General features: G+C 40.5%; 1 protein-coding gene across 1 annotated transcript; it reads left to right on the forward strand.

Moving 5' to 3' along the window:
- Positions 1 to 5,266: 5,266 nt before the first annotated feature.
- Positions 5,267 to 21,024, forward strand: LOC149274470 (cadherin-related family member 1-like). Its single transcript, XM_089505447.1, is given in 18 exon segments — positions 5,267 to 5,336; positions 8,364 to 8,459; positions 9,180 to 9,325; positions 9,775 to 9,825; positions 9,996 to 10,085; positions 10,194 to 10,280; positions 11,565 to 11,681; positions 12,291 to 12,434; positions 12,790 to 12,868; positions 13,535 to 13,635; positions 14,242 to 14,445; positions 14,662 to 14,814; positions 15,266 to 15,418; positions 15,695 to 15,762; positions 16,942 to 16,954; positions 16,956 to 17,171; positions 17,950 to 18,204; positions 20,488 to 21,024. Coding segments are annotated over 18 exon segments (2,580 nt in total).
- The last annotated feature ends 1,413 nt before the right edge of the window (positions 21,025 to 22,437 follow it).

Below are 22,437 nucleotides of genomic sequence, written 5' to 3' on the forward strand. Positions count from 1 at the left end.
TCTCTTTATTACAAACACACAGAACTTTATACAATCTCAATGCAATGTGTACTGAACCCAACCCCCAATCCCATCACTCACATCCCATCACAAATCCCATCAGTATACAGGGGATGTATCAGGTGAGGGGATTACAGAATACAATGGGTTCCCCCACCTGTGTTATCCCCCCTGTAGTGCGGGTGCCGTCTGGGCAGACAGGGCTGTGTTGGCTGATTAAGAGCCCCAGACAGATTATAGGATCGTCTCTTTGAAGGCTGGGGCTGAATCCACATCAGTCTCTGGGCCGGTTACACAATAATACACAATATAATATATTACCGGGTCATGGTATAAGGAACTGGACAGAAAAGTGCTCCGTGACCCGGCTAAACTTCATATGACACATGAGCCAGCTAGCCTGGCCCTGTCACAAGAGGGTCATCAGGGAGGGAAGAGGGGCAACAGGGGAGGAAAGAGGGTCATCAGGGAGGGAAGAGGGGCAACAGGGGAGGAAAGAGGGGCATCAGGGGAGGAAAGTGAAGCAAAGAGGAGGAAAATTGGTCAATAGGGAAAATATATACCAACAATTAAGTTTATGTATTTTATTATTATTATTTTTCAGTTACGTTTCTATAAAAAAAGTTTCTATAAACAGTAAAAAAAAAATTGTACGCTTGCTTGTTTTTTCCCCTCCCCGTATATTTTAAAACTACCGGAGTCAGAAAAAAAAGTGGGAAAAGGGTGAATGTTGCATGGTCTTATATCCGTTATGGCATCAGCAAAGCGCCACTTTGAGCAAGGTGTAAAAAATATTGTGGTTTCCATGGCAACTCGTATTAGGTATGCAAGAGCGTATAGGCCGAAAGCCTTTCCTGCTGATACATGACACCACAAATTGAATTTTTTTTTTTTTTTTTTTTTACTCTTTCCTCCCCTGTTTTCACACTTTTCCAGAAATGAATAAATTAACAGACCTCTGCTTTATTCGTCCAATTATCTTTGCATAATGAGCATTTATAATTATAAGAAAAGAGTAACCCAATTTTGATGTTACGGCATTTTTTTTTTCTTTAGTTCCTTTATCCTATATATAGAGGTCCAGCCTCCCCATTCAGCCCCCCCCTGCCAGCCTCCCCCTCTAGCCTTCCCCCCATCCTCCCCATTCAGCCCCCCCATCCAGCCTCCCCATTCAGCCTTCCCCTCATCCTCCCCATTCAGCCTCCCCATCCAGCCTCCTCATCCAGCCTCCTCATCCAGCCTCCCTCCCCAGCCCCCCATTCAGCCTCCCCCCCATCCTCCCCATTCAGCCTCCCCATCCAGCCTTCCCCTCTAGCCTTCCCCCCATCCTCCCCATTCAGCCCCCCAACCAGCCTCCCCACCCAGCCTTTCCCTCATCCTCCCTATTCAGCCTCCCCATCCAGCCTCCCTCTCCAGCCTTCCCCCCGCCATTCAGCCTCCCCATCCAGCCTCCCCCTCCAGCCTCCCACCTATCCTCCCCATCCAGCCTCCCCCTCCAGCCTCCCACCTATCCTCCCCATTCAGCCTCCCCCTCCAGCCTCCCACCTATCCTCCCCATTCAGCCTCCCCCTCCAGCTTCCCAATGTTTCTTTGCCCCCCCTTTTTATTTTAGCGAGTCAGTGGCACGAATGGATCCTTTGTCAAATCATGGTAAGAAAAATGGATTTAACTTCATTAGCCCAAGAGAAAATGGGGCCTTTAGTTGATACCTCATACCTTCTATTGGGCCAACAGATCTAGACTCTGACCTAAGGTTTCAGGGCCTCTGAGGTCTCCTTTCCAGATGGAATGGATCCATGGCCATTCCCTCCTCAGGAGAGGTCTATGAGCTTCTGAATGCTTAGGTCATTTTTTTCTACCGACTTCAACTAAAGACTCGGTCCCCGAGATAGAATAATAGTTCTGTTGCTTGTTTGTTGAGGTTCCACTGGAAGTTCCCTAATGCCCTCCTCCTGTTTGTATAATGAGGACTGCCCCTGCTTAGAACGGAGTAGAGAGAGGGAGACATTGAGATGTAGTAGGGGGAGAGTTGATGTGCCATGTCTGCTGACATGTGAGAGGAACGTGTGCTATAGAGTTCTGGACTGTGGATGTGGCCTAAAGTTCTTTCAGAGCAGCATGGACAGATCCATGGGGGGTATTTGCCCCACCGAGTAGGCCAAGACTTACCTCTTTATGCCCCTGATTTCATGGAGGTTCAACGGAGTCACACTGTGTGTGAGCTGCATTAAGGACAGGCTAAGGCTTCACCATGGTACGTGAGTTGTGTGTGTGTCTAGGTATGTTAGTGTGTGTGTTTCTGAGTAGGTTAGTGTTTGTGTCTGGGAATGTTAGTATGTTTGCCTGTGTCTGGGTATGTTAGCGTGTGTCTGGGTATGTTAGTGTGTGCCTGGATGGGTTAGTGTGTCTGCATATGTTAGTGTGCATGTGTTAGTGTCTGAGAGTGTGTTAGTGTGCATGTGTGTTAATGTGTCTGGTTGTTTCAATGTGAGCATCTGGGTGGGTATGTGTTAGAGTGAGTGTCAGTGTGTGTGATTTTGTCTGTGTGTCTGGGTAGGTTAGTGTGCGTGTTTGTGTGTGTATGCTAGTGTGAGTGTATGTCTGGGTATGATAATGTATGTTGGTGTGAATGTCTAGCTATGTGCATTAATGTGTGTGTTAGTGTTGAGTGCCTGGTTGTGTTGGTGTGAGTGTCTGGCTTGATGTGTTAGTGTGAATGTCTGAATAAGTGTGTTAGTATGAGTTTCTGTCTGCATGTTCTTTAGTGTGAGTCTTACTGTGAGTGTGTCTGGATATGTCAGTGTGCGTGGGGGTATGTTAGTGTCAGTGTCTATGTGCTTGAGAGTTACTGTGTCTGGTTGTGTTAGTGTGAGTGTCTGGGGGTGTGTGTTAGTGTGAGTATCTGATTGGATTAGTGTGAGTTTATGCTCTGGATCTGCCCCTGCAGTGCAGATTACGTGGAACGAAGAGAGTGACCGACCCTGTCTGGAGCTCTAAAACTGCGAGTAGGGTTTGCTTCTTCTCCTCTCATCTCTGTCTCTCCGATCTCTCTTGGCTTTTAAGCATCTTCCCATTTCTCTCTTCTCCTTTGTCTTTGCTGTTTTTTTCACTCTTCTTCTCCCTTCTCCCCTCTCTCTTTTTCTCTCTTATTTTTGTCTCTCTCCTCTCTTTTTCTCGTGTTGTGCTCTCCTTTCTCCCTTCTTCCTTTTGTATTCTTTCTTTTTTTCTTTACCTAATTTATCCTTTTCTCCTCTCTCTTTTCCCTCTTCTCTTTCTCTCTTCCATCTCTTCCCTTTTTGCTTCTGTCCTTTTTTTTTGTCATGTCCCTTCTCACTGTCCTCCTTTCTTTTCTCCGCTCTCTTTCTCTCACTTCCTTTTCTTCTCATTTTCTCTATATTCTTTGCCTTCTCCTTTTTTCTTGTCTCTCTTCTTTCTCTCCTCTCCTTTTACTCTACTACACCAAACATTTTAATCACGGCAACCTTCAAAGAGAGTGCACGGGCAATGGCAACAATCAGCAAATCAACAACAGACATAACCTAATGGGGAGGAATAATCACACAGATCCTGAAAACGGAAGTTAAGATGTATATAAAAAAAAAGGGAAAAAAATCCATAATCTGCTTTAGAGGCCAATGGTTCTTTTAAAGGCAAATCAAGGTTGAATTAGGCTGATTATGAGCAAATTTTATCAATTATCGTGTATTTTTGCAAACTAAAGCAGATCAAGCAATTTACATGCATTAAAAAGTAAAATAGAATCTGGCGGCAGATCAAAGCCATTTGTCCAATCTGGACTTGGGGGTCAGGGGCATTTATGTAATATTGCAAAGGTTTTACTTTACTGAGAAAGTGGTAGATGGGTGGAACAACCTCCAAGCAGGGGTGGTAGAAGTTAATACAGTGAAGGAATTTAAGCATTTAGGCATGTGTCACCTTGATATACGGCAGAGGTCTGTGGAAACCACCATAGCACCATCGTCACCCAACCTAATGACATCATACCCTAGCCCTTTGCAGAGAGAAGACCAACAGAAGACCCAACGGACCCTCCATATGAAAGGTCCTGTCAGAGACGTACCTTGGCTGGGTGCTGCCCTAGCTCTGGCCCAGGGGAGCACCCCAGCCACCCCTTACCACTAACCTCCACGGCCACCATCTACCATGCTGAAGGCCGGCCTATGACATCACTGTGGAGTCTATATGGGCCATTAGAAGGGACCTCCCCAACCGCCATGAGGAGCATTGGCACGCCAGGAAGTATGATCACCCAACAGGGCAATCTGCCCATAGTTATGTGGCAAAATGGCTGCCTTGACCTCCTAGTCAACCTAGGAGAGAATATGCCACTAGATCTATGAGGGTGGTTGGGGGGGACTTTTCTCGGCCAAGCCTAGGGCACAGACCCCCATAAATACAGCACTGATGGGGCTATAATGTGTAGGGGGTAGGTAGATGTAGTAGGGTATATAATGGCAAGAACTCCCTAATGTTCCATACAGCGTCCAGGAAATTAGGGTGGAATTAGAGCTTTCATGTGAGATGTGGGTGAAAAAAGATCGAGAGTTCCTCCCCGCCTAGCGATCAATGGTTGTCCCAGAGTCTAGGGTAATTATCGGTGCAACCCAGAGCACCTGGGGTAAATCTGAAGGATTCCCAGGTATCAAAGTTGGTACTAGATGGTTTCAACCATCCCATGGCACCTCTAAGACCATGGAGCTGATAGGCTGAAGCCCACTCGAGTCGGAAACCCAGCCATGTGTATAACAACAAAACTATTGATACAGAGTGACTCCCACTCAGCTCTCCCACTGGCTCCAAGAATAAAATATGTACAATAAATAATTTTCCGAATTAAAAAAAAATAATAATAATTCAACCTTTTGCCTGACGCAGTAAAAAAAAAAAAAAAATCTAAAAAAAAATCTCTATAAATTAAATAATTTACAAATTAAATATACATCTTAAAAAAATTAAATAATTAGAAATAAAAAAAATAAAAAATTCAAACAGTCCACGGGGGGGGTAGTTGGAATGAGAAAAAGAAAAAAAAATATCACTCTACGCCTCGCAAGTTAATTGGTCTAATAAGATAGCAGAAGGGGAGAATAGGACGTGTGATTGGATTAGCATCTTAACGTCTGTTGTTATCTCCGACGGCACAGAGATTCTTTATTCGCTGCTCGGAAAGTTAGCAGCCTCCGAAAAACTCCTCTAAATTATATATATATATATTTTATTTTATTTTTTTTAAATTAAACCAAAAATGTTCTTTTCTAAAACCGGCCTCCGTCTCGTCTTCATCCCTTTCTCCGTACTTCACGTTTGCCTGGCGGGTAAGTGGAATTCAATTTCTTTTCTTCTCGGGCTGGAGGAGCAGTTGGTACGAAAGCTTAATCCCTTCTTATTAACCTCACAGAGGGATATTTATTAACCCTTCCTAACCTAAGGGTTTTGAGAAAGAAAAAAAAAAAAAAAAAAGCTTTTCTCCTTTTTCTTTTTTTCTTTTTTTCTCCTTTTTTTAAGGATTTCCTTCAAACAAAAATTTATTAAAATTGTCTACTGCGTTGCGGCACGGATTTCATTCTTTATTCCTGAAGAAGGTCGACAATAAAAGTGTCAATTGTGGAAAATGCTGTGGGGAAAAATTCTGATTTCTGGATTTTTGGGGGGGAAATTTAAATTAAATTTAAAATTAAATTAGAACGCGTTAATTTAGAGCTTGATGAAGCTCAGGGGGGCAGGAACTATGGCTCCGATTCATGTTGTTATCGATGGACAACCTTTTTGAAGGTTCTTTGATAGTATTTTTTGGAATATGTTGTTAAGAGAGTCCTCAAAAAATGTTTTTTCTCCGAGAAATGTCAGCTTGTCTCATATTTTCACCAGAAATGTATCATCCAGGGCTTAAAATTACCTTAAATTACATTAAAAAATGTCTCCAGTATAAATATGTATCTACCTGGAAATTGTCCCAGGTTTTTTACCCCTGTCCTGGGGTGAATGGGCAGATTCTTACGGTTTTTACCCCAATCTCAGAGTCTTGGGGTGAACAGGCAGATTCTCGGGATTTCTACCCCAATCTCATGGTCTCTGGGTGATTTGTCAGATTCTCAGGGTTTTTTACCCCAGTCTCAGGGTGAAGGGGCAGATTCTCATGGTTTTTACCCCAATATCAGGGTCTTAGGGTAAATTGGCAGTTTCTTGTTTCTTAGAGGTTTTTACCCCAGTTTTGGGGTGAATTTGCAGATTTTCAGGGTTTTTAACCCCAGTCTTGGGGGTAATTGGCAAATTCTCATGGCTTCTACCCCAATATCAGGGTCTTAGGGTAAATTGGCAGTTTCTTAGAGGTTTTTACCTCAGTTTTGGGGTCAATTTACAGATTTTCAGGGTTTTTACCTCAATCTCAGGGTCTCGGGGTAAATGGGCCGAATTTTAGGGATTTCTACCCAAGTCTTAGGGGTAATTGGCAGATTCTCAAGGTTTTTACCCAATCTTAGGGTCTCGGGTGGAATGGGCAGATTCTCAGGGTTTTTACCCCAGTCTCAGGTTCTCGGGGTGTGTGGGGGGGGGGGGATTCTCAGGGTCACACAGTCTAGAACCGTCTCCTTCATATTCTCTGATTGAATGATATCGGAGCGTCCCGATTGGTGTGTTTCTTCCTGCTATACCACAGCTGGAATCCCTGCTTGAATACAGGTGCCTCCATCCAGAATACCTTCCCCTCCTGACCGTTATTCAAACCATTTGGCTGCTGTCATAAGCAGGTCAGTAAATTAGGAGCTTCACGACAGGCTATGAAAGAGTTAATATTTAAATATTTATTGGGGGGCAAATAATGTAGAAGGGATGGGAGGGTGTTTAGCATTTCCCAGTCGGTGAGATAAGAAACAGAAAATATAATTTTACCAAATATAATATTTTTAACAAAAAAAATTCTCAACATGACTTGGCTGTTCTGATGACATCATCATAGTTTCTTAATGACATGACTCTAGGTTTAAAGGATTATTGATGACATCACTGCACTGTATTACTAACATTCCTGTATTTGACCCTAAAAAGTCATTGCGATGTAACATTCGCCATGCATGTTTAAATTCCCTCACTGTTTTACCCTCTACCACTTCTGCTGGGTGCTTTTCCACTTATCTACCACCTTCTCAGTAAAGTAAAACTTTGTTACAGGGATGGTGGTCAATAAGTGGAGCAAACAGAAATGATTATTCAAACGCATCTGATGAGAAAAGGGGCGAGCCTGGGGTTAGTGGTGTAACACCCACTCACTCTACCAGCTTACACTCACACACATTGATTATCCTGCTCCTCCTCTCCCCCTCCCAGGAGCCACTAACCCAAGGCTCACCCCTGATACGCCAACACCATACGCTGACACTCACACACCCACTCATACTAACACTGAATACTAACACACATACACTCATGCTAACACCATACTGTTACACACTCTAACATCATACACTAACACACACACATGCTAAAATCATACACTCATACACTCATACACAGTCATGCTAACCCCATACAGTGATAAACACACACGCTAATACTAAATGGCTCAGTCTTAATCACTTATCAGACTCTCTGACTAATGAAAGTCTATGGAGGAAGAGACTTCATTAGCATTGCCACAAAGCATTAGCTCGTTGTGGTGTTTGAGCAGGGAAAGTCACCAAAATATCACATGACTGACAGCAACTGCGGCTCCAGGTCTGCAGATAAAGGGAGCAAAATGAGATAAAACCAGGTTTTTGTCACCGATTGAAGTTATATTACTGTATACAGCGCTGGGGGTTATATTACTGTATACAGCGCTGGGGGTTATATTACTGTATACAGCGCTGGGGGTTATATTACTGTATACAGCGCTGGGGGTTATATTACTGTATACAGCGCTGGGGGTTATATTACTGTATAGAGCGCTGGGAGTTATATTACTGTATACAGCGCTGGGGGTTATATTACTGTATACAGCACTGGGAGTTATATTACTGTATACAGCACTGGGAGTTATATTACTGTATACAGCGCTGGGGGTTATATTACTGTATACATCGCTGGGGGGTTATATTACTGTATACAGCGCTGGGGGTTATATTACTGTATAGAGCGCTGGGGGTTATATTACTGTATACAGCGCTGGGGGTTATATTACTGTATACAGCACTGGGAGTTATATTACTGTATACAGCACTGGGAGTTATATTACTGTATACAGCGCTGGGAGTTATATCACTGTATACAGCACTGGGAGTTATTACTGTATACAGAGGTACATGGCACTTCTCTTAGTAAATTTCTACATATTAAAAATATTTAATCTGTATTTTATTTTTTTTCAGCCCAAACCAATTACGCCCCGTATTTTTTTGACAACGGAGCCGGAAGCAACAATGGAAACATGGCCCTGCTGAGCGTTTCGGAAGACACACCAGTAGGTCAGTGGTAATACCTTTCTTTTTATAATTTTTTTGTATATTCTGGAAAGCGGCCAGGAAGGGGTTACTCCAAGCCAGGAGAGGAACATGTCACACATTCCGTTAACACCGACATCCTACAGCTCATTAATATGCACGGCACAGATAAATATTTATGGATTTATTTGCGGGCCCTAGCTGTGATTTTTAGTGCGATCAAGTGTTTTAACCCCTTAAGGACAATGGGTGGTCTCTAATCCCATTGAAAACAATGCATTTTGAGCCCGTACATGTACAGGCTTTGTCATTAAGGGGTTAAATGCATTACGGTAAGAAAAAGTATAAAAAATATATTAAAAAACATAATATTGAACTTAAAAATTATATACGGTATATTTTGTTTTAATTATTATTAATTTTTTTTTCATTTAAAAATGTTGGTGTTTTGGAAATAAGCCTGTGAAAAAAAATGTGAAAATGCAGAGAATTTTTAAAAATCTTCCAGAATTTCCCCCAAAATTTCATTTTTAGGAAAAAAAAAAAAATAAGGTAAATTAGAACTTGGAGAAAATAGAGTTAGGTCAATTGGAACTTTAAATTAAACTGGAAATTCTCAGTGAAATTTTTTAATATAATTTTAGAATGAAATATAAATTCAAATGTAAAATATAATTTAAAATAAAAATGTGTAATATGTGTTTTATATTAATATATATATATTTAATTATGTATTCATTGAAGGTTCTTATATCTATACCCTAAATGGAAGTGACCCGGAGGGTTATCCGGTGACCTATGGCCTGACGTTTGAACCTGGAATGAAACGTTACTTTGCCGTGGACCCTCTTAACGGAAATGTCACGTTAATTGAAGAACTAGACAGAGAGGTAAAATTATCATTTTTGGTTTTCACTGGAAGGGTGAGCTTGGGATCTGCTATAATGCATGCAAGTAGGAGAGACATGATGTGTAACCTAGACACAACCTAGGGGTGGGGTTAGAGGTGGGCAGGAGTGGGGTTAGAGGTGAGCAGGGGTGGGTTTTGAGATGAGCAGGGGTGGGGTTAGAGGTGAACAGGGGTGGGGTTTGAGATGAGCAGGGGTGCGGTTAGAGGTGAGCAGGGGTGGGGTTAGAGGTGAGCAGGGGTGGGTTTTGAGATGAGCAGGGGTGGGGTTAGAGGTGAACAGGGGTGGGTTTTGAGCTGAGCAGGGGTGGGGTTAGAGGTGAGCAGGGGTGGGATTGGAGGTGAGCAGGGGTGGGATTAGAGGTAGACACAGTTAGAAGCAGGAAATATTTATAATATATTAAACATTTAAAAAAAACATTTGTTTTACAGAAACGGGATGAGATCGAAGTACTTGTTAGCATATCAGATGGTCTAAACAAGGTAAGTCTGGAATGCTGATGTTCATCGAGATATGAGGCTAAAAGCCACTATTGGTCGAAATCCGGTAGTAAAAAAATAATAATACAAAATAATTTAGCATATTTGATATTTAAAAAAAAAACATTTTAGAATATTTATTACAATTTCCATGTTTTTTATTCTTAATATAGGTGGCTGAGAGGGTCCGGATATTGATAACGGACGCCAACGACGAGAGCCCACAGTTCCTTCACACACCATATATTGTGACGGTGCCTGAGGTTCGTTAATTCACATGCAATTTCAGCCATTTCCCATGATCCCTCGGGGCAGTTTGTAATTGGAATCCACCCTCTTGTTTAAATAGATGTTCCTCTTTTTTTTTTTAGGATGCCCCGCCGGGAAGCAGTATTTTTCAGATCGAGGCAGTCGATAGAGACAACGGATCTGGCGGGAGTATTACATATTCGATACAGGCAAGTTAAGACCTCTGAGGTCTTGAAAGCTTGAATGTTATTCTTCATCTTACCACATGGCCGTTTATCCACTAAACGGTGTTACTACTAAAAGATACTTCATATAGTCCTATATGGGAGTTCTGGAGTTTGCCCCGGAGTCTCTGGGAGAAATTCTGCTTTCTTGGGTTTCCAGGTCAGATTCTTCTTTTGTTGGAGTAGGGGAATAATGTGTTGCCCCGCCCACGCTCCACCCACTCCCACCCACATTGCACTTGTTCTCCACCCAGTTTCCTCCTACTAAAGGCTGTCGGAGGGTAGTGGTAGGGCCTTCAAATCCAGGACAGACCTCTCCAGGTGGTCCAGTTGTGAAATAAAGAGTTAAATCCCAGAAGAATGGCTGGATGGGTGCAGCCCATTGCCCCCTTTTTTTCTCCCTCTTGCCCCATCTTTTGTGGCTTTTTAAGGCTTAATTTATACTTTCTTTCTACATATTCTTTACCTCCCTTTTCTCTCCTTCTTCCGTCTCTCTCTCACATCTTTCTGTCCTCAATTACAAGTTAATAACACCTCTGACGGATGACATACGCATCCTTTTAAATCTATATCAAAGCATCTGTCTCTAGGTGGCTTTCTCTGCTTCACTCCTGGGCCTTAGGCTTTAACGTCTGATTTTGTTCACAGCTTGCCGCATTCACACATAACTTGCGCTATATTATCTTCTGCTTGTTTGGTTGGCAACAACACCCACTTGCTACGCAATGTATGAAAATAACTCACAATTTTGCTAAATCAAATGGTTATTTTTTTTTAATTGCCTAAACCTCAGGTCCAAAGTCTCAATCACAAATATAATACACACCAAATATGGCTACGAGGGAGGTCCAGGAGGGACCGAAATCTATACGGTAATTGGACTGCTCTTTCCACCATTGGCATGACGGCCAATGGTGCCCCATGCCAGTTGGCACTTTAGGCCACTGCTTAGGTGGCCTATTAGGTGGGACAAGTGCTGCTTGAATTTCATTTTTTGTTTCATAAAACATCAGTCAAGGTCAAATTTGATAGGTAAGGGTTATCTTTGAATGTGTGTGTCAAATACTACTGAAGATAGTCTTCATGGTCAACCACCTGACCATTGCTAACCTTCTATGGTATCTCCATACCATAGAAAGTCCCATTTTGACTTCCAGATTTGGGCACCATAACATGTCACCTCTTGAGGTCTTCATATGGGCATCATGAGCCACCATATTGGCTTCAATAACCCCATAACATCTCAACATCTCAAATATTTTCTTCCAGAATGCGCACAACAGTAAATTTTCCATAGATCGTCACAGCGGTGTTCTGAGGATAAAAGAAGGAATGCCATTAGATTTTGAGAAATCAAGGACTCATTTTGTCATAGTGTTGGCTAAGGTATGTTGATTGTCCTGTATAATTATCCTATGCTATTTTTTTTTCCATTATGGGTGATGTCCCTGGCCTTCAGTACCTCAAAAATGTTTCCAGTGTCCCGGCTCCCCCACTGTCCCGGCTCCCCCACTGTCCCGGCTCCCCCACTGTCCCAGCCCCTTCTCCCATTCTGAGCTAACAGTTGGCATTCGCCAGATGGATGGAGACTCCTGCTCCTTGCACGGTCTAGATATGACGTCATATCCCAGTGCTCGGGGTGAAGTCATTGTCAGGAATCTCTGCCGCAGAACGCAAAGAACTCAGGTGGCCTTCTTCTCCTTACCCTCCTAGACCTTGTCATAAGTACCCCTCTGAATACCCAATAGAGTAAAAAAAAGATTATGATAACAGCGCCATCAATTTTGTTTGTGTTTATTATTCATCCTTGTTATTTTTTGATAAAAATGGGTGATTTAAGCCCTTGCCAGTCATTAATTTGTCTTCTTCTTCAAATTCTATTTGTTGTGCCTCAAATAAAGAAACGCAAACCATGAATTAAGATGAGAAATGTACAATATGTAATCTCCTTTAGCTAATGTGTCTATTTTTTTATTAATATGATATCCGTCGAAGGATGGAGGAGGGAAACTTCATGGCAAACACCAGATCTTTTCGTCGACTACCACCGTGACGGTCAACGTTGCAGATGTCCAAGATTCTCCCCCAGTATTTGTAGGAACCCCGTACTATGGTTATGTATATGAAGACACTACTTTGGTAAGTTACATGTGAATGTTGAGGCATGGGTTTTGGGGATTGCCTTACCAGTTAAATCTCAGTTGATGACATCGTATGACATCATACTCTTCTTCCTTTAGTCACTTTAATCCATGAGCTCCAGGGGATATGCTCATATTATGATGAATCAGAATGTGATGCATCTGAAAGGATATGACGTTATATGGCATTAAAATAAGTTTTAGGGTGATTTTGAACGAAATGTTTTACCAATTTGGACATATTTTGCTCAATATTTTCACGTTTTTGCATAATACACTCAAATCGCAAATTATTTTCATTGACACTTTTCCTGATATATATATTTCTTCATTGGTTATTTTTTTATCATCAGGGATCTGAAATATTTACCGTTATAGCATATGATGGAGACAGAGGAAGCCCCAACACTATCTGTTATTATCTCCTAGAAGGTACGTGGAAATAAAATAGGCCATTGTCAATGCAGTTACATTAAAAAAAAATTCAAGCAAAATATTGGCTTTTTTGGCTATTTATTATGCAAAATCCTTATAAAAAATGGATTTCCAAACACATAAGATGACAAGGAATTCATAGTTTGGAGCTTACGTTTAAGGGATTTTAGCAGGTATGGATAAGAGGAATTTTAGAAGATGTCTCATTAGCAGAACTCCAGCATCTTTCCAGGAAGGTCTTAGAGGACATTCCCACCAAATATATGGGCATCTGCCACTGTTTGGGGTGTTTAAGGTAGGAACACAGGGTAGGCCCATCCAAGACTGACCAGCAAAGCCATCGGTCTTCTTTTTTGGGCCCAAGAATAACAGTGGTAAATTCTAGACGGGGTTGCGAGTTTTAGGCGAGGGCATGTGAGTGAAACATCTGGCATTTTAGTAAATCTGCAATATCTGTGAACAAATAATTATAACAAGGTTTGGAGCTAAAGAGAATCGAACATAAACAAGATGGCAAAAGGTGCCTAAAGAGAGCAGTAAAGCACTACTTTTGCTAACGTTCACTTAGATAAGTTGTGTTACCCTTATATATTTAACCAAAAAATTATAAATTTCTCCATGATCATTTTATAAGCCCATTTTCCTTCTATAATAACGTTTCAGGAAGCGATGGAGCTTTCGCAATCAACAATTCCACTGGAGTGATAACAGTGATAAAAAATCCGAATGAACTCCAGAAAGAGGTCTATGAGCTGAAGATCCAGGTAACCCTTGAGAATACATGATCTACTAGGAAGTCATTCTACTGGCCAAATTATACGAGAGATAAGGTTCTCATAGAGAACCACTGGCTGTTGCATAGGAACCATTTCTTTAGGGGTTCAGTTGGTGATAGGTCGAGATTAAGCTTCTAAATTTCTTCCTGATATCCCTGAAGCCCCTTCCATGGTGTCTTCAATGTTGTCCTTATAGTTAAGGCTTACTCGGATGTCTGTTGTATTAACACCAAGGGCATGGGCGTCCACAGGAATATTTCTGGGGGGAACTAGACTTGCTCAAGGTGTGGAGCATGGGCAGGAGGAGGTGGAGCATGGGTGGGGTAATATGCTCTGCCATTTTCAATGGGGGGGGTAAAATCATCAGAATGATATGGAGCGGTGGCACCGCCAAGATCTTTGGTCTTTGATCATCACGGTTGGAGTACATTTCATGTCCTTTCTGCAATACTGTCTGGTTGTTTTAGGGCTTTAAAGATCTCAGATTTTATTTTAGAATTTTTTTTGCTAAATAAAAACATTTTTTTTTAAAAAACTAAAATAATTCGGCCATTTTGAAACGTTTCTCGATATTCTACCGTGTTTCCCTGGCAGGTTTCGGAATTGAACGCGCAAGAGGAAGTGGTGGGTCGTGCTTTTACGGTGGTCACCATAAGAGTAGTTGACCTCAACAACCACCCTCCCACTTTCTATGGTGAAAATGGACCCCAAAATCAATTTGAACTGACCATGTATGAGCATCCGCCAGAGGGAGAGATCCTAAGAGGACTTAAAATTACCGTCAATGATTCAGATCAGGTTCGTAAGATTCAAATTTTAAAATAAAATTTTACCTGGGAAATGGCAAATTATCATGTTTTAATGCAATCGTAAAGGCCCCTTTGGCTACTTAAACATGATATAGACGTTATTTGTACCTAGCTTTGTTTTTCTTTATTTAAATTTTTTTATATATATTTTAAAAAAATAATAATTTTCATTTGTTTATTTTTATTTAATTATTTCTATTTAAAGGGCGCCAATGCAAAATTTAATCTACGTTTGGTTGGACCCGGTGGTATTTTACGCGTGGTACCCCAAACCGTCCTGAACGAGGCTCAAGTCACAATAATTGTGGAGAATTCTGCTGGAATAGACTACGAGAAGTACCATTTCCTTGTTTTTAAGGTATTTTTTCACATAATTATCATTTTAATAATTGTATTTAAAAAGTTAAGGATATAATATGCAAAATAAAGCAGACAATTGTAAATTTTGGATCCCCTATAGAAAAAAATATTGTAAAAAAAAAAAATCATGCTTTACTGTAACGAATCAAACAGGGACTATATTGTGACCTTGCTTACATGTCTCGGCGTTAGACATGCGGGGTGCTCACTCACACACTCACACAGTCTCTCTCACACTCCCACTCACTATTACTCATGCTCTCTCACACTCTCTCTCAATGTCCCCCCTACATTCTCCGCTGACCGCTTCCGTGTCCCCTGTCTCCGCATCTTCTCTTGCCTCTTCTTATTCTGTCTTCTTTCTTCTGTTTTCTTTCTTCATTCCGCTTCTCAAGTACAACATTTCTCCTTCAGGTGGGTTAGAAATATTTTAACCATTTTGTCTCCAGCTCCTAGCGATAGAAGTCAATACACCTGAAAAATTCAGCTCCACGGCAGAGATAACCATCCATCTTCTGGACATCAATGACAACGTCCCAAAGTTCTCTTCGGAATACTATATTGCCAGAATCCCAGAGAACTCTCCCGGAGGCTCCAACGTAGTAAGCCGTGACTGTAAGTCCTGTTTATTTTGACATTATTTACATTACTGGGTCACCCGATTCTCTTTGACAGTGCAGGACCCTGTCCTCATAAACTGGACAATGGGCCCGTAAGAACATATTTTCCCAGCTGTAACAATGGCGACCTTTATGCTCCCGTTCATATTACCCTTGGAAAAAATGCTGAGGCTAAGGTTAAAAAAGTCTAAATATACAATATTAGATATTATGGAAACATTGGTGGTATGCAAAATATTTTTAATGTTACTGTTTCAGGCAACTGACTTGGATTCCGGAATCTGGGGTGAAATAAAGTACTCAATATACGGAGCTGGATCTGATCCGTGAGTAAAATTCATATTCCTCATTTATATCATCAATATTTATAACAATTAAAAACATAATACATAGTAAAAAAAAAAAAAAAAAAGTCAAAATGTGTTTTTTAATAAATTGGCTATTTTGTTTAATTTGAAATAATAAATAAAATATAATATTAAAATAATAATATAATAAATAAGTATATATTTTTTAATAGCACGTTACAATGAGGATTTACAGAAAAATATAAAACAGCATTATATTAAAAAAAAAGTACAAAATTATTCTTAAATAATAATCTGATGCTCTATTTTTTTTTTAAGTTTATCTATATAATTAATAAATGAATTTGTAATAAAATTCTAAAATTGAAAAATAAACATAAGTTCACGGAAAAATTAGAAACCTAATTTATTATCCACGTATAACAAAAACATGCGATTATTCATTGGTGATTTAAATTTTTTTCACTAAAGCCTTCCAACAAGCTGTTAATTGGATCATGGTGGGCGGGGGTTGGGGTGCACAGTTGGAACTCTGATAGCCAAATATAACAGCTTCTTCCGTGTACACAAAAGGGAGAAGAAATTAATTGTCACGATTTATTTTGGTTTTCTCACTTTCTTCCCAGCGGAAAAACTAAATATAGGTTTTTAAAATATATATTTATATATAGATTTTGTATTTCACTTGGATATCAGGCAAAAAGTCAGCAGGGGGGGGATGACGAATAAGAAAGAAATAATAATTAGCTGTTATTTTCCATTTTGAATGTTTTTTTTAGTGGGGATAATTTTAGAAAAAATTTTTTTGTTGGGATTCAAGTCAAATTTGTAAGAAAAAAACTAGGAAGAAAGAAAAATAAAAGGTCTTTAAATAACCAGATAGTGGTCAATCTATAGGTGGGTATCTCAAACACCACACTGAGCTTTATGGCCATGCTAATGAAGTCTGTTCTTCCATAGACTTTGATGAGCAAGAGTCCAGTCTGGGTGATTAAGACTAAGCCATTCTATTATTTCCCACAGGCAGTATGATAAGAAGTCGGGGTGTTTAGTAGATCGGGGATCAGAGAACTCATACAAATGGCTGATATGCAGCTGCCTAAAAACATTATATTATGGGCAGATATATATAACCATAAAATGTCTTCCATACAGATCCTGAACTCTTGGGTAATGCTTTTTTTTCTTTTTCTGCAGGTTTCTTATCCACGCCGTCAACAGGAATCATTTACACACAGCCCTGGGCGTCTCTCGATGCTGAAGTCAACTCAAAGTACAACTTTTACGTCAAAGCCGAGGATACGGAAGGGAAGTATAGTCTGGCAGAGGTGTTCGTCACGGTATTGGACATCAATGACCACTGTCCGGAATTTAATGAAAATATTCAGGAGAGAACGATGGTCATTGGGACCCCAGTAAAAGTAGAGGTAAGTAACATCACTCTTTTGAGTTACTTTGAGAATATTGTAGAAATCTAGAATTTGCCGGCAGATCTGGCCCTTTTGGCCCCACCTAGTCACTCGTTTCTCCTGCTGTGAAGACTCAAACCTTAATCGGTTCTTGGTCTCGTCTCATACAGTGAGAGTATTAAACATGCATGGGATAGACATACGGGTCCTGAATCTAAGACGAGGACCAATGGCTGATTAAGGTTTAAGTCGTTACAGCAGGAGAAATGGACATGCCGAATGGTTCTTATCTGGCATCAAGTTCTATGAAGGTCCTGTCACCCAATCTTGTTGCTCAGAGGTGTCTCATCTCATTCTGATGAGACTTCTGGTACCTTTTGATGGCCAATATCCTTAGAGTGAAATGTAGAAGACTAGAGTTCTAAACTACTTTTTGCTTCCGAGATCTTGATTGCCCATGTGACATCTTTCTGGTAATCCGCAAATGTTGGCCTACAAAAGAACCTTTTGTAGAAAGGTCCCTCATGTAGAAAAAGTCCCACCTTTTCTACATTAAAGTCAACCCAGTTTTTCCCTAAATCGCCCATCCCAATTCCCAGTATGTTACTGGCATCTGGGGGTCCCCACGCTCCTCTTACACACACACTGTGTGTAACATACTTACATTCACACTAACACACTGTAACATACACACACTAACATACCTAGGAGCATATTAATAGACATACAGATTATTTTTGTACTTGAAAGTTCAGATTTAGAAAGCAGATCTATCTTTGGATGACTTGTTTCCTAGGCAACCGACCAGGATGCAGATGAACCCAACAATATTGTGGACTATTTCATCATGCAAGCGGACCCAGCTAATGTTTTTGACATCGATCAAAACACTGGGGAGATTAACCTGAAATCATATATCAGGTCTCTGGACATCATTGAGAACATTACGCACAACAAGGACTGCAAGTGGTCAGTGGTGGTCCAAGCCAAAGACAGAGGGTCTCCGTCTTTCAGCACGACGGCTGTGGTCAAAATTGACGTTACAGAGGAGGTGAGATGTTTAACGAACCCGTCTGTCCCTTCGTATCTTACACTTCTAATAACATTCATTTAAAAAAACAGCTTGTGGTCTTAGAAGACTAGATGTGACTAACTCGTTGTTGTGACTTCTACCTTTTTTAACATTTCATTAAAGGGGAACCTCACCATTTTTTAGCCATTTGTATGAGTTTTTTTTATCCAAGCCCAATCTACTAGACAACCCCCCCCCGACTCTTTATCATACTGCCTGTGGGAAATAGTAGAATGGCTCAGTCTTAATCACCCGGCCTAACACTCTGACTAATGAAAGTCTATGGCGGAAGGGACTTCATTAGCATTTCCATAACGAATCAGCTCACTGTGGTTTTTGAGCCGGGAAAGTCACCCAAAACATCACATGGTTGAGAAAAATGGCGGCCTCTGGGCCAGCAGATATATGAAGTTTATTGGAAAAAAAATTTTTTCATGGGAAGTCCCCTTTATTGAACTTAATACAATTCTTTTTTACTACTTCTGCTATTATTTTCATGCAAAGTTTGGTGACTTTTGGTGCTGACCGAGGTCAACTTGGGAAACATACCCAAGATGTTACTTCAACATGGTCAGCATGAAAGATGAGTTGTAAACCAAGCTGAAACCTTTTTTAACCTAGAAATTACAGGTCGGCTTCCAGGGCCGGCCCAAGGCAAAATGTCGCCTGGGGCGAATTTTAAAATGCCGCCCCCCCCCCTTTATCTACCCTTCCTCTCCCTCCGTCCCTGGCGCCCCCCTTATCTACCCTTCCTCTCCCCCCCCCCTTGTACTTACCTTTCAGCAGTCCTGCGGCGAGTCTCCCTGTTCAGTCTCGGTGCCGGCTTGTAATGCTGAGCTCCGGAAATCTTCCGGCACTCAGCATTACAAGCCGAAGCCGGCACTGAGACCGAACAGGGAGACTCGCCACAGAGGAGAGAGCGAGGGGCGACGAGCGGGTACTGACAGCTTGGTAAGCGAAAACCACTCGGCGCCCCTTTCTCTCTCTTTCGCTTTAAAAAAAAAAAAAAGGGCTTGGGGGCGGCAAAGTGCCGCCCCTTCAAAAGTGCCGCCTGGAGCGGTTGCCCCACTCGGCTCCATTGTCGGGCCGGCCCTGTCGGCTTCCAAATAATAAAACACCCAACATAACTAAATATATGAATCTGTAGGGTATTTTCTTTTATTCTACGTTGACTTCTCCTCTTACCTCATATAAGGTAGGATGGAGAAGAACATCCAACGTCCACCTGCCCATCTGCCATGGAATGGGTCGTAGGATACCACACTTGTGATAAACCTAGCCAATGGAATGATGGCTTTGATAATATTAAAAGGTATGCCAAAAACGTAAAAGCTTCCAAACGTGTCCCAGCATACTGGAAGACATTTTTCCAGACGAGGGCATGGTGGACATTAGTGTCTGGAAGAGCCTCGCTAAACCATTCCTCAACTTCTATTCCCTGATACTAAGTAACTTTTGTAGTGTCCCCAATGTTTGTATTTTGCCCCCCTAGACGTATCATATCCAACGTTAAATTTCCTTATTTCTTTGACTTTTCCAGATAAGAGAAAAGGTAAAGTCCTATGTTTTGAGTCTCAGGAAGCGTCCATGGACAATATTTGGGATTTGCATGAGTACCCGCCCTTTCCAGCATATCTATAACTATAGTGATATCCACCATCATGTATTGGAAAAGTCTGAAACGAGCCAGAATCCATCCAAGAGGCAGAGTTAAAAAAATTATCAAGGGACCGCCGAGGCAGCCCCTTCACTAAAAATTTTTATATTTTATATAAGCCTTATGCCAAAGAGCATTTATGTTTGTTTTTTTTTTATATTTTTATGTTCTTGTCTGTAAAAGAGTATAAGAAAACAAAAAACAAACACAGATTTCATCATCGCCTCAAAAAAAAAAAATATTTTTTCTGTATTTCAGAATATGGCTTTTCAATAATTTCCGTAATAATTATTCCAAATTTTAAAATTCTGTTATCGTATTCTAAAATGGCTACCGTTATGGAAAAAAATATTAAAAAAAAATTAATAGCAAAATTAATTAAAAAAAAAGTAAGGAGAAATATAGCTCAAAATATCGCACAAAAATGGCTTGTCGACCGGGATAATTCAACTGAGTTCTTTATGAATTTAGCGCAAATTTTTCTAAATAATCTCAGAAATTTTAAAATAGATATAAAGATGGTGGGCTGATATATCTGATAAATGGGATGAAAGTCTTGAAGATAGGGGATCCAAGTTACATGTTTTCTTTGTACTCTTTTACAGACTCTTCTTCACAAAGGGCCCATGGCTGCCTTTTTGATGCAAAGTAAAGATAACCCAATGAAAGCGTTAGGGGTTCTTGCTGGCGTAATGGCCATTATGGTGGTCATCACTATCTTCATCTCCACCGCCATGTTCTGGCGCAATAAAAAGTCTAACAGAGTCATGCCTCTGAGGAGAATAATCAGGCGGAGGAGAACGGACCACCCTCCGAGGAATGTCCGGAGAGAGTGGCTGAAATTCAAGAGATCCAACAACTCTCCTGATAAGTTCGCCCTTGAGGAAATGGAAGAAAACGAAAACGGGAACAATAACAGCCAAGGCTCCATGCTCACCCCAAGTGCACCTTCTCCTCCTCCACCTCCGCGCCTACTGCCCAAGGCCAACAAGACGGAATGGAGCCTGCCCACCATTTCAGGATCGTTGACGCCGAAGATCATAGATCAGCAAATGAAAGACAAAGTCCCCACCGGTCTGGTCTCAGAACTCAAACTGATGCTGGAGAAGAAAAACGCGGGGTCCTCCATTTCGTTCTATTAGTCCGGGAAACGCTTTTCCTACGTGACGCGCGCCTGCGCGAAGGTCACCCAGTCCATAAGGCATGCCATATAAACTTTTTGGAAAATCGGCTTTCAAACATGGCCAGAAGGGGGCGCAATTACATCAAACACAATTTGTTGAGGGCTAAAAATGGCTAAAAATATTTTATTGTATAAAAAATACAAAACACCTAGTGATTTTGTTTATTATATACTGTGTGAGCCTTAAAAGAAAGATAAAACATTTTTTAAAATAATAGTTTTCAGAAACAGGTCATAGAAAATCATATTTTTTATTGGACATTGGAGTCCATTTTGAATGGACTCCAGTGCATTTTACCGCGTGAAAATCGGACCATGCATTCTTTAGTTATTGGAGTTAGAAAATGACACGTCTGCCTGATTTAACGCCTCCCCCCCCAGCTGCCTCTACTGAAACAGGAAGCATTCATCAGTACACTTCCTGCACAGCCTATCATGTGAATGCTAGCAAAACATTGGTGTTCAGAGACACGTGTTTGGTGTGATTGGCTGCTTAACTGCCCTTGACTAGGGTAGGAATTCTGCTGAGCATGGACAGGAAGTGTACTGACGAATGCTTCCTGCTTTCATAAGAGGCAGCCGGGGGAGGAGTTAAATCACATAGAAGTCTTATTTTTTAACTCCAATAACTAAAGAATGCCTGCTCCGATTTACATGCGATAAAATGCGATGGAGTCCACGCAAAATGCACTCCACTTTGCATTAAACATGAAAACAGGCTTGATCATCATACTGCCTGTGGGAAACAATAGAATGGCTCAGTCTTAATCACCCAAAATACTATTTCAGATTGTCTCCTGGTCGTGTGGAATCCTAGAAGCAGATACGGACATATTCGTTTATCAGAAAGAATGTTATGTCACAATTAGCTGAACATATAAGTAACTGCAGAAATACAATGAGATTGCTAATGTGCATCTTTTATTTTTTTTTCACTGAAAAATAGATGTTGTGTCTTTTCTGACATTTATTCTTATTTTCAATGCAATTCATTAAACATAACAAAACAATGAAATGATCTGCTTATTTTTGCTTCACGCTTACGTATTACAGATTACTTATCTATAATATAATTACTATTTTTTTATATATTTTTTGTATAATGTTATAATTTCTTATTTGCTATAATTATTATTTTGGTGGTTTCATTTATTTTAATATATTATGTATTTAGAGTATTACTATCATTATTATTGTTTACATATTGTGCATCTATAATGTTATTATTATTTATTATTTAGTATTATTATTTATTATTTGCGCATTACTTATCTATAATGCTAACATTATTTACTATTTAGTATTATTTATTATTTACCTATTATGTACCTATAACGTTAATATTATTATTTATTATTTTGTATTATTATTT

This window comes from Sceloporus occidentalis, unplaced genomic scaffold (genome assembly GCF_023333645.1).
Source record: "Sceloporus occidentalis isolate IW3139 unplaced genomic scaffold, rSceOcc1.0.p SCAF_329, whole genome shotgun sequence".
In the NCBI taxonomy this organism is placed as follows: domain Eukaryota; kingdom Metazoa; phylum Chordata; class Lepidosauria; order Squamata; family Phrynosomatidae; genus Sceloporus; species Sceloporus occidentalis.